The sequence below is a fragment of the Gymnoscopelus microlampas genome (assembly GCF_963454915.1).
Source record: "Gymnoscopelus microlampas genome assembly, chromosome: 7".
In the NCBI taxonomy this organism is placed as follows: Eukaryota; Metazoa; Chordata; class Actinopteri; order Myctophiformes; family Myctophidae; genus Gymnoscopelus; species Gymnoscopelus microlampas.
The window spans coordinates 29,624,802-29,638,524 of record NC_139944.1 but is presented as its reverse complement, the minus strand read 5'-3'; the positions used below and the strand labels follow the sequence as shown (position 1 = coordinate 29,638,524).

The window sequence follows — 13,723 nt, the reverse complement described above, 5'->3', positions numbered from 1 at the left end:
GTAATTGCGAAGAAAATGATCTAAGACTTCTATGACTCTGGAAATCCGATGTTGTGCCTCATTTTAAAACTTGGTTATCTGAACTTACCTGTATATTACATATGGAGAGAATTCGATGTGACATGATGGACAATTCTAACAAATTTTACGACATATGGCAGCCACTTTTAGACCACCTTGCCTAAATATCACACTGAACCTATTGGACAGTTGTATGCCTTCCACTTTCCACATATGCTTCATCTAGCAGTGTAAACTTATTGTAATGACTATCATTGTTTTGAAATTATTTTTTTGTCTTCGTTTATGCTCTCTTTTCTTTCTCTCTATATATTTTTTTCCTTATGTCTGTCCTTTTTTGAAAAATCTAATAAAAATATAAACACAATGGCTTTGTATAGGAAGGGGGCGTGTCTGATAAAATGAATATCGAATATCTAAATACTAAATCGAGCAACTTAAAAACTGTCTTGGGTGTTCACAAAAGCCCGAGTACAATTTTCTTTTAAAGTGAAATATCCCTTTAAGAAATAATGTGCACTGATTTGTGTAATTTATATGTATGTATGTATGTATGTATGTATATATGTGTAGTGTCAATACCATGTCTGTCTGGAGCTCTACAGTAGGCACGAGTCACGACCCCCTCCTGTGGGAAGATCAGGGAGGCACAGTTAGTAATTAATACCTATTCCTAATACTGCAAAGGCATCTTGCATTGGGTGGGCTTGAAAGGATCCACCGATCTTTGTAGGAGTAGTAGCAAAAATCAAACTGCTACATCATGATCCCAGAAATAATGGGTACCGATTTGAGTACTTATTATTAGTCATGTAATGTGTATAGTGTCAATACCATGTTTATCATGGAATCACAAGCTGGTGGTGCATCTCCTTCAAAGACCTCGACCTGTGGCTGTGGGATATCACAAGCCAGTGGTGCATCTTCTTCGAAGACCAACTCCTTTGGGAAGATCATGGACTTTTACAGTGATGCTATTTGCTTCAAAAGCTTTATACCAAGCTGATTGATTAAATATTTTATTAGGCAAAAAATGTAAAACAGCAGTTAGATTTAAAATACTTTGTCTAACAGGTCCGTTGATGAAAGTCCTTGCGGACTTGTTTCCAATGAGGGCCTTGGTATTCAATTCATAGACATATATAGTGGCACCACAGTTCGAATATTAAAAAAAAAAAACAGCAAAGAATAACACTGTACAACAAAAAAATTAAAAAGGGGGAAAAAATATGTACTAGAACGGGGGGGGGGGGGGGGGGGGTCGGCTGTCTAACGGGAAAATGGTACTACTGTACCTCCTCTTTTGGCCTCCTGAAAGGTGAGTTTTTAAGGCTCTTTTAAATGAGCCCAGCGAGCTACCCTTGCGCCCTACATGTATTTAACTATTTCTAACAGCAAATACATTTTATGGTTTTGTAATCAAGTTTTCCAAGTTGCAATGTGACAGGTGTTTCCATCCCCTTTTCAATGTACATTTCTTTGTTTTGATTGTTTGATTAGTTTTCATGTTTTCTTATAGCAATAATAAAGCTTGTTTGAATTGTATTGAATTAGTAGGATTCAGTAACAGGGGTCTCCAACTCCAGCCCTTTAGCAAAACTGAAAATACACTTTCAGGTTATTTTGTCAGCTCATTTTTTAAATTTTGTTTATTCTGTGTCCTGTATGAGTTCTCTCTGCTGATTGGTAATTGGTATCCTGACCTGAAAATGTTTTTTTCTGTTTACTGAACAAATAAACTATAGTAATTATTATGGGAATATACACACTTATTTTAAGAAAATATATCACCACAAGTACTTATTTTGGAAGATCCGAATCTGCTGAAAACAAATAGCAAAATCAACAGGAAGTTGACATTTTTATAAAAACTACAGTACTGGGTTTTGTGATGTTCTGTTGTCTGAATCAGCTTTGTTTGTGTTTATTTACTTACTAAAAGAGTGACTTTGAGAGCTGTTTCACCGTATTATGTTTGTCAATGAGGAGCATATTTTGAATTATCAATTTCTAATCAATGGAGCAATTTTTTATTTCTTGTCCACCTTTGTGAGTTACATCATGGCAAGTTAACTACACAACCCAAACCTCAACCAAAGTGGTCTTGTCCTTGTACGTGACTACAATTACATTACACCATTAGGTTTTTTAATGTTTTAATGTTAGACCTGAATGGGACATCTTTTGTTTTACAGGCAAGGCAAGGCAGTTTTATATGTCACATTTCAACAACAAGGCAATTCAGTGTGCTTTACACAGAACATCAAGCAAAGGAAACACATATTATACAATACAAATTACAGATAGTTACAGTGCAGAAGAGAAAGGAAAAAACGATAAGGTTAGTATGCACACACATGCTCACGTGTGTGTGTGTGTGTGTGTGTATGGATGTGAAAGCCTCCGTTCATCTATGCATATGTACGCTGTGTATAATACTTGTATGTACAGTGTAGCATGTTGGGGTAGTATTTGACAGAAGACCACATGGAGCGGTGGATAAGATCTGATAAAACTAAAGTCTTACAAATACTCAAATTCAAATCGAGACATTTGTTCAAACTTTGGTCACATGTTACTTTGACTGTTGTGAAACGTATCATTGGGCTAATTATTTTCACCGCCTCATTATTTCTAGTCAAGGTGCATTATTGTCTCCGCCAGGCTGAGGGCGTGGCCGAGAATATGTTTTGTCCCCTATCCGTCCATCCATCCGTCCGTGTGTCCATCCATGTGTCCGTGTGTCCACCCGTCCATCTGTGGACAGCTAATCTCCGGCACCGTTGGACCAGTCGGTCCAGTTCACATTGATGTGAACTGGCTGGCTTGTGAACTGCCAGTTCACATCGGCCTGTTATAGTGCCGATTTTTGCAAAATACATTTTCTATATTACCATCCAAAACACATCATGCAAATCAGTACACATTATCTGTATAGTCATGTAATCAAGACAGATCTGTTAGATTTTTCATATTCCATCCTGATTGGCTAAGATTGGCTTCCAAAGTTTACAGGAGTGGCCTGTTTTGAACAAAAAGCCTCAAATCATGAACGCGTGTCCAATTGCATTGAAACCTTGCACGCACATTCCCACTAGGGCCAGGCCAAGGATGAAATGCCACCCTACATTTTTTTCAAATCTATATATTAAATATACTATCTATATCGATCGATAGGATAGGACACATACAGTTATAGAACAAACATGGGTAAATTCTCATTCTACTACTCTTCAACCAAAATGTGGAATGCCCTGACACCATCCCTTCAAAAATGCAATTCTCCCTTAGAAAGGATGTGACATTCACTGCCGACATTTTTCCTTTTTCTCCTTTGTACATACCTATAGTGTTTTGTATTTGTTTATATGTATCAGTGTTGTTTTATTGAATACATAGGACCGCAATGGAAACAAGTCCCCAGGACTTTTTTGTGTTATCCTTTTAGCCTTAATATCTGACTGTACCTTGTGCTGTTTAGATTTCTGACTAATAAAGTATTCAATCAATCAAAAACCAAATTAAATTGATTATATATAATATATGGCACAATGAATGATCAGGGCTGCAAACTTAAATCAGTTAATTTGACGGTGACCTTTGTGGTTAAAAACATATTACAAAGATGATGGAAAATGTCAACTGCTATATACACTTGCTAGAGTTGGGTGACACAGGGAGGGAGAAACATACAGACTTCTGACAACAGATAGGCAATATGCCACAGCAGTTGTATGTGTGCAGACTGCAGAATGTGACCTAGTCTCATAAGAGAAACCCCTCATTTTCAATGAGGATTTGTGGCCAAATACATATCAATTTGGGGGTCCAACATGAACATTTAAATGAGAACCACAAACATAGTGCCTCTGCAATTCTAATATTGCACCACAGATTAGAAACTCAGAAGATTTGATGAGGACAGGAACAGGCCAGCGGATCTCTCCAGAATGGAGAAGTGATAACTTGGACTCTGTAGTTTGTCAAATTCTGCAGCTTATGTTTGAGCTGCAGAAGATGAGGTCTGGCACAGGCATCTAGATGGGCATCTAGAATCTCCAAACGTTCCAGATTCTGCAGCCGGTGAAGGCTTAAGAAATCTTTATTTGGTAAGCGCCCGTGGCAAATTTTGAGGCTTCTGAGCTGAGGAAACAGCTGTGGGATACGATCAGTGCAAGATCCCAAAAACAATTCTGGCCAAGGGTCTAAGTGCAGGTGGAGGAGGTTTGGAATACGTGCTGCCATGGTTTCCATGTCCTGTGATGATATTTGTCCAGCACAGAGCGTGAGACTTGTCACTGTGTCTGGAAGGGAGTTGACATACTCATGAGGAGGAGGCCCTCTGACAATGACAAGCGCTGACAACTGACAGAGGTCAGTCAACCATGTTTTCAAATGACTGACGTCTTCCGCCCCTGTTATATTCCTCTGACCACGTGTGTGCTTGTAATACACAGCAAGGCGCTGTAGGTAAGGCATGAATCTCATTATGTCTTTGGACAGTGAGGGGTCCGTATAGTCAACAATCTCCAAACTGGTCAAGGTCAGACCACAAGGAAGTGCACAGGGTTCTTGGCTGGTGGGAAGATTGTAGTTGTACTTCTTCAAGTAGACCATCCAAGGCTCCACATTCATTGAGCAGGAAAGATGCTTCAGCTTGGGTAAATTGCTAATTATGGAATTAAATGCTTCAACTGGATCACTGGTGTTTTGATGATAGATGAGGGACGTCAAATTCCTGTACTGTGAAATTAGAGTTCTGAATGTTGGACCACGAAAATGAACATTGCACACGCTTAAGTGAGTCAGCTGTGAGGGTTGACATACAATCGAATCACACATCAACGACACAGAGCACTTAGGTCTAATGGCTAGACATCTCAAGTTCGTAAATGTCTTTACAAGATCAAGGCTTTCTTGGGAGATATCGTCCATTATGATGGTATTAAGGCCTGGAAGCGACAGAGCAAGCTGTTTCCAGTCCTTTGCCTTGGTGCTTTGCATCACCACACTGTTGATTTTCCTGCGACGAAGCGTGGCCCAGAATTGAACATTGTACCTGCAGTGGTGGAAAAGGTACTCAATTTATTTACTTAAGTAAAAGTATCAATACTACAAAGTAGAAACACTCTGTTATAAGTAAAATTCCTGTAATCAAAATTAATTTGAGTAAAAGTAGAAAAGTATTGTCATCAAAATCTACTTAAAGCACCCAAAGTACTCATTATGCAGAATGTCCCATTTCAAAAGGTATCGATTCATATGTACAACATTTTTTGGAAAATAGTTCTACAAGCCCACAACTCGTTGCATCGCAAGGCGTTGTGAGCTTGTAGATTGGCCATTTTCAAATAGCCAAAGATTAAATGGGGCTGAAGTGCTTATATTATGTTTTGTAGTAATAATCAAAATCTACAACTGACTGACCAACTAGTAACTAAAGTGTTCAAATAATTGTAGTGGAGTAAAAGTATAATATTTGCCTCTGAGATGTAGTGGAGTAGAAGTAAAAGTACTGAAAATAGGAAATACTCCAGTAAATTAAAAAAAAAGTACTGTACTTCAGTAAATGTACTTTACACCACTGACTGTATACCTGCCACTGCTGCCAGTGTTAAACGTCAGAACCACAGAAGTGTCTCTCCAAAGAGAAGGATTATCCACAAGGTTCTTGAAGTATGTGCAGCATGTGCGAACGTTCAGCTTGTCTGCTGTCGACAGACATCCAAACACGTGGACCCAGACTTCTGAGGGAAGTACTAGTGCCATTGTTGCCTTGCAAAAGTTACAATTATTATTGACATAAACGATAAATAAAACGGTAAAACGCCAACTGTTGTTGGCGTGAGAGCCGTTTCTTCATCAGAAGAAAGAGACTTATTTCAAACTGGAAGCTGCTGTCTGTCACTTCCGCACTCAAGTGTTGCCAAGTTTAGTGAGAGAAATAAGCAACTATGAAAGCAAGCCCAATAATGAGCAACTTTAGGTCACATCACATGAGCACTTTTAAACATATTATGCATCTGCTATTTTCAAAAACCTTCAAATAAAATGTGTAATATTTGGAATATGTTTTGAAACATTATAACAACACAAATGCTCCCTGGCATAAAACTTTTCATAAAAATATTTGAGAACCACTGCACTGGTTTAAGCGAGTAAGCGAGTACACTTTAGAAACAAGACCCCAAAACCCCTATTTTTACTAGCAACTTTACAGAAAAAGAAGCCAAAGGTCGCTTATAATAAGCCAACATGGCAACCATGTCCTTCAGTTTTTGCTCCACTGTGTTCTACCGCTGATAGAGAGACAGAGAGAGAGAGAGAGAGAGAGAGACAGAGAGAGAGAGAGAGAGAGAGAGAGAGAGAGAGAGAGAGAGAGAGAGAGAGAGAGAAATCATAAAGTGGAGTGCACTTAATACATTGTTGTAGTCATTTGTGACAGTAGCATATAAAATGTCATGAAGTACTGATTAACAAAGTAATGATAACAAGATAAACATTTTATTTTATTTTTTTACAATTCAACATTAATCATTCACAAAAGTCTTATTACAGCAAAATTGCAAAACGCATATATTGATACGTTGATACATAATAAAATGAAAGTAATATATCAAATAGCATCTGTGCAGCCACAGCCACACAACTTCTTTTTATTATTATTTTAACAGAACTTGGCCCATGTCAGCAACACTAATTGCACTCAGTGGTGGACAGTAACTAGTACATTTACTCAATGTTCTGTACTTTTACTTCTACTCCACCACATCTCAAAGGCAAATATTGTACTTTTACTCCACTACAATCATTTGAAAACGTATAGTTAGTTACTTTGTAGATTTTGATTATTTACGAAAAGATTCATTACCAACTAACTACAAGCTCACACCGCATTATGAGCTTGTAGATCTGCTATCTTTTCTTTCTTTTTTTTAAATACATTTTATCAGAGTTTTTTATAAGCATTTTATAACTTTTATATATTTGAAAACTTGTGAAACAGGACATTCTGCATAATGAGTACTTTCTACTTTTGGTACTTTAAGTACATTTTGATACCAATACCTTTGCACTTTTTACTCAAGTAAATTTTGAATTCCGGACTTTTACTTGACTTGACCTTATCCTCCACAGTTTAAAATCAAATCAAATGCATTATCAAAAATGTCACAGGCACAGCTCGAGCTACGAGGCTCCATAGATTGACGGGCGAACCGTCCAATGATCGCAGGCTTGACCTCCCCTGCTGTGTTGTGATTGGACGCCTGTCTCAAATATATTTTCAGCACTTCCGTTTCCATTTCTCTTTCTTTCACGTGATCCTAACGCGAGGTAAGAAGTGCGACAGGCTCTGCAAAAAAAAAACTAAAATGTGTTCTTTTTTAGCATAGTTAACGTTGAATTCTCTGTAATGTTTTAATTGTTGCCCTGGGGTTCAGAAAAATGTATTTTCTGTTATCGAAGATGTCCGGTTGACTCTGTACCTCGTCTGCGGCCTGTTTTAATCTATGCTATTGCTATCTAGCGGCAGCCATTGACCACATGTGCTACGTTTAGTGTTGCCATGTCGGCTTATTATAAGCCGACTTTGAGCTTCTGTCAAGAAGTTTGTAAATGGTAGTTGCGGTCTTTTGGGCTAGTATCTAACGTGTCGTGTATATCGCATATTTAGACTTGTTTGCAATATTTTGTAATTTTTCAAACCACAGTAGTTCTCAAATGGTGCGCCAGGGAGCATTTGTTACACTATTAGAAAAAAATCTTATTTCACATTTTTATTGCAGGTTTTTGAAAATGGCAGATCTAGACTAGAGCCTTCCAATTAGCCTCAATGCCGATGCATACACTGAAGGTTTATAGTACTCATGTGGCCTAGTTGCTGCTTTTGGGCTTGTTTTCTTAGACGTGATTGCTTATTTCTCTCTCAAAATATGGCAACACTAGTGGCTACATACTTCCTGTGCATACACGAACAAACGATTTTTATTTGTACATATCTGTCAAAAGGATGAAACCCCCACAACGTGTTGTGTTTACATTGCGGTCTTTTTAGTGGAAAATGTTTTTAGTGGAAAATGTATGTAACGCAGTACCATGTGTTGGGAATGAGGGCTAAGCTAGCTGTGCTATGACGGGGCCAATCGTAATGACAAGTGATCGTTTATGTCAGGGTCTTCAAGGTTTTTCAGACCCAAGGACCCCTTAGCTGAGAGAGAGATAACGCAGGGACCCCACTACATATTTGGATTTATGTAAAATGTGTCTTTTCAGACTTAACCACGTAAACCCTCAAATGTAAACTTGACCTTTAGCTCTGCACTTAGTCTGATTGTTTTCCCTCTACACCAGGGGTCTTCAACAGGGGGTCCTCAGAGTTGCTACAGGGGGTCCACCAAATCTGTTTTACATTAACCACTTAAACCCTAGCACCCCTATTCTAAGGACGACTTTAGCCGATCTACAAGCTCTGCTATTTTCGGCAAAGAGGGGGGAAAAAGAGTAGACCAAGTACAGTGTGAAAGTTTGATAAGTATAGTCGTTAAATGTCTGAAAATACACATTAACATGAATCCAACATCTATGAAAAGCTTTAATCTGCAACACAATTTTATGTAGTGGGGGTCCCTGCTTCATCTCTCTCTCAGTTAGGGGGTCCTTGGCCTGAAAAGGTTGAAGACCCCTGCTCTACACCAAACCGCATCGCAGATTTACAAGCTGCGATGCGTTGTGAGCTTGTATATCTGCAATATTCGACTAATGTTCCTCCCAGAATAGGGATGCAAAGGTTAAAGTGGTTAATGAAAAAGTAAAAATAAGTCTATCACAAGATTTTGCAGCCCACCTGCAGTATCTCTGAGAACCCCCTAGGGGTCCTCGACTCCCTATTTTGAAGACCCCTGGTTCATGTTGATATTTAAACCTCCTTAAGGCTTCCCTCTGGGTATAGACGCACTATTATACGGTACATATATTATATTCAGTTATGCCATTGCCATGAATTTGCAGGATAAGTTACAATGCAGCCAGTGCAGTGCTGCTTTGTCGTTCCCCCTGCAAATAATAACTTAGTTTCCTACTATCCCTGTATGTCTACTTCCCCCGACTTACAGGGACGCTTGGTCTCAGACATTACATCTGCAATGGCCAATTCATTTTATTTGATGGCAGAGAGCTAGCTTTAGATGGATGACCACATGTGCTGTAGTGTCATGCGTTGAGTTGTACAAAGTTCTGGGGGGTACGTTAGCTGAACTGTAATTGCTTAGCAGACATGGTTAGACACAGGTTAGCGCATTAAGGATCATAATATTCTAAGACAATTGTGATCATTTATAGTTAAAAATTGATCTTTCCAGCACTTAAACAGAGAATACATTGTCAGGTGGGTTGCCAATCAATCAGAAATGTACCCATTTAATCTCATGGTTTCAGGCTCATTTATTTGTCACCACTTCCAATTTCACTTAATCCTGTGTCCTGTATGAGTTCTCTTTTCTGATTTGATAAAATTGGAATCCCAACTGAATGAATTTTCTGTTACTAAAGAGCTGGAGAACAAACACTGTAGTGAGACCCCTGCTGGTGCTACATTAACTTATATGTTAATTTATTTCCAGATAACAACCTTGTCTTTAAACCAGCTGCTAAGCGATCCTTGGAAGCACTGCAAAGATGCCCAGGGAAGACAGGGCCACGTGGAAGTCCAACTACTTCATGAAAATCATCGTAAGTTGCTCAATGACACTCCGAAGCCAAGTTTCACTACGTACCTTTGTCCAATTGGTCCAAGTTTTTATTTTAATTGTGTAGAAATCTTTGTCACCTTGCAGCAACTGCTGGATGACTTTCCCAAATGCTTCATCGTCGGGGCCGACAATGTGGGGTCCAAGCAAATGCAGACCATCCGTCTGTCTCTGCGTGGCAAGGCTGTGGTGCTGATGGGTAAAAACACCATGATGCGCAAAGCCATCCGTGGCCACCTGGAAAACAACCCTGCCCTGGAGAAGTGGGTTCCTGACTTATCTGTTTCTCACTTTCAAGTTTGTACTGACTGCATAACTAGCAGGATAAGTTACAGTGCAGCCTGTGTGGTGCTGTGTTGTCGTTCCCCCTGCAAACAGTAACTTGTTTCCTACTATCCCTGTTTGCCTGCATCTCCCGGCATGCAGGGACGCTGGTCTCATACATTACAGCTGTGATTCTCAACCCCTTTTTAAATTAAAGAACCCCTGTTTGATATGCATTAGCCCGGAGACCCCAATTTTATTTGGGGTCTACCAAGTTTAACTCTGGGACCCCAATCGACACTGCAAAATCCCCAGTGTTAATTTAACTGTACAGTAGTGTTCTGTGCATTCTCCTCTACTGTATAGCTAATTGTTGCTTATGTTATTTCTTAGGCTGTTGCCCCACATTAAAGGAAATGTGGGCTTTGTCTTCACCAAGGAGGATCTGGCTGAAATCAGGGACCTGCTGTTGGCCAACAAGGTAATTACTATCTGATGCACTGAATAATCGGGTGCAACTGATAAGCAATTTCTTGGGAGTATCCTAGCCGCAAGCAACTTGGGAAGCTATCAACCTCTTCATTGCAGCACCCTCAATTGACATTTTAAGTTGTTTTTGCTCCTTGATGTAAACTACACGGGTGAACCTTTATTGATTCAAAGGTTTTACTGACCGCTTAACTAGCAGGATAAGTTACAGTGCAGCTTGTTTGGTGCTGCTTTGTCGTTCCCCCTGCAAACATTAGCTTGATTCCTACTATCCCTGTTTGCCTGCATCCCCCGGCAGGCAGGGACGCTTGGTCTCATACATTACATGATATATATTACTGGAAAAACATGGCAATGTCGTGTTTTTTTTTTAAACAAAGTTTTGACGAGACAAGAAAACCCTAGCTGCCCGTCGAGGTGCAATATTGGTATTTTATTTAAAAAAGGACCTTACTGTTAGACAAGTTGAAGTGCAGTTTGTGCAATGTTACATTATCGTTCCCCCTGAAACGCAATCTTTCCTGCTTATCATGATTTGTCTGTTTACCATGACACCCTTCATGAAGCTGACGGGTATTATTAAATGTAGAAGACTGATATCTTTGTCTGCTCCTTGGTGTGCTAAACTGATCTGTCTCTTCAGGTGCCAGCTGCCGCCCGTGCTGGAGCCATTGCCCCCTGTGAAGTAGTCGTACCAGCCCAGAACACTGGCTTGGGTCCCGAGAAGACTTCTTTCTTCCAGGCTTTGGGTATCACCACCAAGATCTCAAGAGGAACCATTGAAATCTTGGTAAGTTTGAAAGGGTGACATGCGCTAAATTTTCCATGATGTCTTATGCCATCATTGAACAAGTTTATTTTTGCTCCTAATGTAAACTACATTATTCATGGACATTTATTGGTCCAATTACATTTGTCACTGCCAGCATAACTAGCAGGATAAGTTACAGTGCAGCTTGTTTGGTGCTGCATTGTCGTTCCCCCTGCAAACAGTAGCTTGTTTCCTACTATCCCTGTTTGCCTGAATCCCACGGCAGGCAGGGACGCTGGTCTCATACATTACATAATATATATATTACTGGATAAAAGGAAAACAAAATGGTTGACTTTAAGTCTGGTCTGGACTCATGGATAATAATGCATGAACAATTAATTAATGTCAATATAAATGTAGGCACTTCTATCACCGTTAATGTGAGGCGGAGGTGAACAGCTACATGATGGAGTTTGGCTAAATATTGAATCTACAGTGAATGAGGAATGTACAATCCATTGAAATGTTAACACTAGTTGGCCTAAGTGGGCCTCTGCTCATGATGGTGTATATCCCATGAGTCAATAAGCAAATGTACCAGAGTGAGAGGTGCCATAAATCCAAGCACAGAGTAGAAGACATGGGATGTGGTGATTAATATTTTCAGTATATCAACATTCTCTAACTTTTTTTTGTCCTCCTAGAGTGACGTGGGATTGATCAAGACTGGAGACAAGGTTGGTGCCAGCGAGGCCACGCTCCTCAACATGCTGGGCATCTCGCCCTTCTCGTTCGGTCTGATCATCCAGCAGGTCTACGACAACGGCAGTGTATACAGCCCTGAGGTGCTGGACATTACTGAGGAGGCTCTACAAGCCAGGTTCTTGGAGGTGAGTGACAAGGAAACCTCCACACAGTGCATATCTTAACAATGCAAAGTTAAGTTTACTTATAGTTGTCATGTTTACAGGGAGGCTATCAACCTCTCAATTGCAGTGCCCACAATTGACCTTTTATAAATTTGTTTTTGCTCCTTAATGTTAGCTACACGGGTGAACCTTTATTGATAGAATGTTTTTACTGACCGCTAAACTAGCAGGATAAGTTACAGTGCAGCTTGTTTGGTGCTGTGTTGTCGTTCCCCCTGCAAACAGTAGCTTGTTTCCTACTATCCCTGTTTGCCTGTATCCCCCGGCAGGCAGGGACGCTTGGACTCATACATTACATAAAATATATATGTGCATATCTTGACAATGCAAAGTTAACTTATAGTTAAGTTACTCGCGTGTTTACAGGTGTAAAAGTGTGTGTGTGTGAATTTAAATATCCTTTTTTGTTTGTTAGGGTGTGAGGAACATTGCTAGCGTGTGCCTGGAGATTGGGTACCCTACTCTTGCTTCCATCCCCCATTCCATCATCAATGGCTACAAGAGGGTCCTTGCTGTGGCCGTGGAGACAGACTACTCCTTCCCCCTGGCAGATAAGGTATTGACACATTATACACATTGCGTTTTTAAAAGGTACCAGTGCAATGGATCAGCAGGATAAGTTACAATGCAGCCAGTGCAGTACTGCGTTGTCGTTCCCCCTGCAAACAGAAACTTGGTTCCTACTATCCCTGTATGTCTACATCCCCCCGACTGACAGGGACGCTTGGTTTCAGACATTGTAGCTACATGAGAGCGTTACACTTTCATCACTGTCGGGAATATAGCCGTGCAACTTGTTTTGAAAGGCATATTACTCCACACCTCCACATTGTGGACTTGGTATAATTGGAATAAGCGCCATGTAAACCCAACTGTGTCCCTGTTCTTCCCACAGGTCAAAGAATACCTGGCTGATCCAACTGCCTTTGCAGCAGTTGCAGCTCCTGCTGCAGCAGCAGAAACTGCTGCAGCTCCGGCTGCTGCTGCCGCCAAGGAGGAGGCGAAGGAGTCAGAAGAAGAGGGGTCAGATGATGACATGGGCTTTGGTCTGTTCGACTAACTTCATAGTACAGCGAACAGAATACACTGACGACTCAATAAAAATTAAGAAAATCAATCTCTGCTGTTTGCGTTGGAATCTCTTCTTTAGCCTAATTTTTATTTAAAATGATTGAAGGTTAAATGTTTTCTTAAATGCCTTTTTGGTAATCAAGGCTGTGCTCCCAATTTGTTTTGTCGGATATTTGTAGCTGTAGTCGGTGTCTTGTAAACTGTACGCAACTGCTTCAATTATGGGTTAAATGTATTGGGTAGTGATTATTAAAATGGGGACGTGATGCCATACTCATACCCAGTGGTGGACAGTAACAAAGTATATTTATTTGGGAGTAATTTTTTTCATCATCTGTGTTGTGACTAGCTAAACCACATTTTTATGACGCTGAAGTACAGTGACTCTGGGATCCCAAACAAAGGGGTAGCTGGCAATTGCTTCTTGGACCAAGTGTAGACGTGACTAT

The 13,723-nt window shown here is 40.1% G+C and overlaps 2 protein-coding genes across 2 annotated transcripts; one reads left to right on the top strand and one right to left on the bottom strand.

The window, feature by feature from the left end:
- Window positions 1-3,573: 3,573 nt before the first annotated feature.
- Window positions 3,574-5,907, bottom strand: LOC311049814 (uncharacterized protein). The gene is made up of 2 exons (XM_084063664.1): window positions 5,618-5,907; window positions 3,574-5,080 (listed from the first exon to the last, which is right to left on the bottom strand). The coding sequence occupies exons 1-2, from the start codon at window positions 5,788-5,790 to the stop codon at window positions 3,925-3,927; spliced, it is 1,329 nt and encodes a 442-aa protein (XP_083919790.1). The 5' UTR covers window positions 5,791-5,907; the 3' UTR covers window positions 3,574-3,924.
- Window positions 5,908-7,327: 1,420 nt separating this feature from the next.
- On the top strand, window positions 7,328-13,320 carry rplp0 (ribosomal protein, large, P0). The gene is made up of 8 exons (XM_084063570.1): window positions 7,328-7,356; window positions 9,642-9,750; window positions 9,855-10,030; window positions 10,425-10,512; window positions 11,164-11,310; window positions 11,979-12,164; window positions 12,619-12,759; window positions 13,099-13,320. Exons 2-8 carry the CDS (start codon window positions 9,697-9,699, stop codon window positions 13,261-13,263), a joined length of 957 nt encoding a protein of 318 aa, XP_083919696.1. The 5' UTR covers window positions 7,328-7,356; window positions 9,642-9,696; the 3' UTR covers window positions 13,264-13,320.
- Window positions 13,321-13,723: the final 403 nt, after the last annotated feature.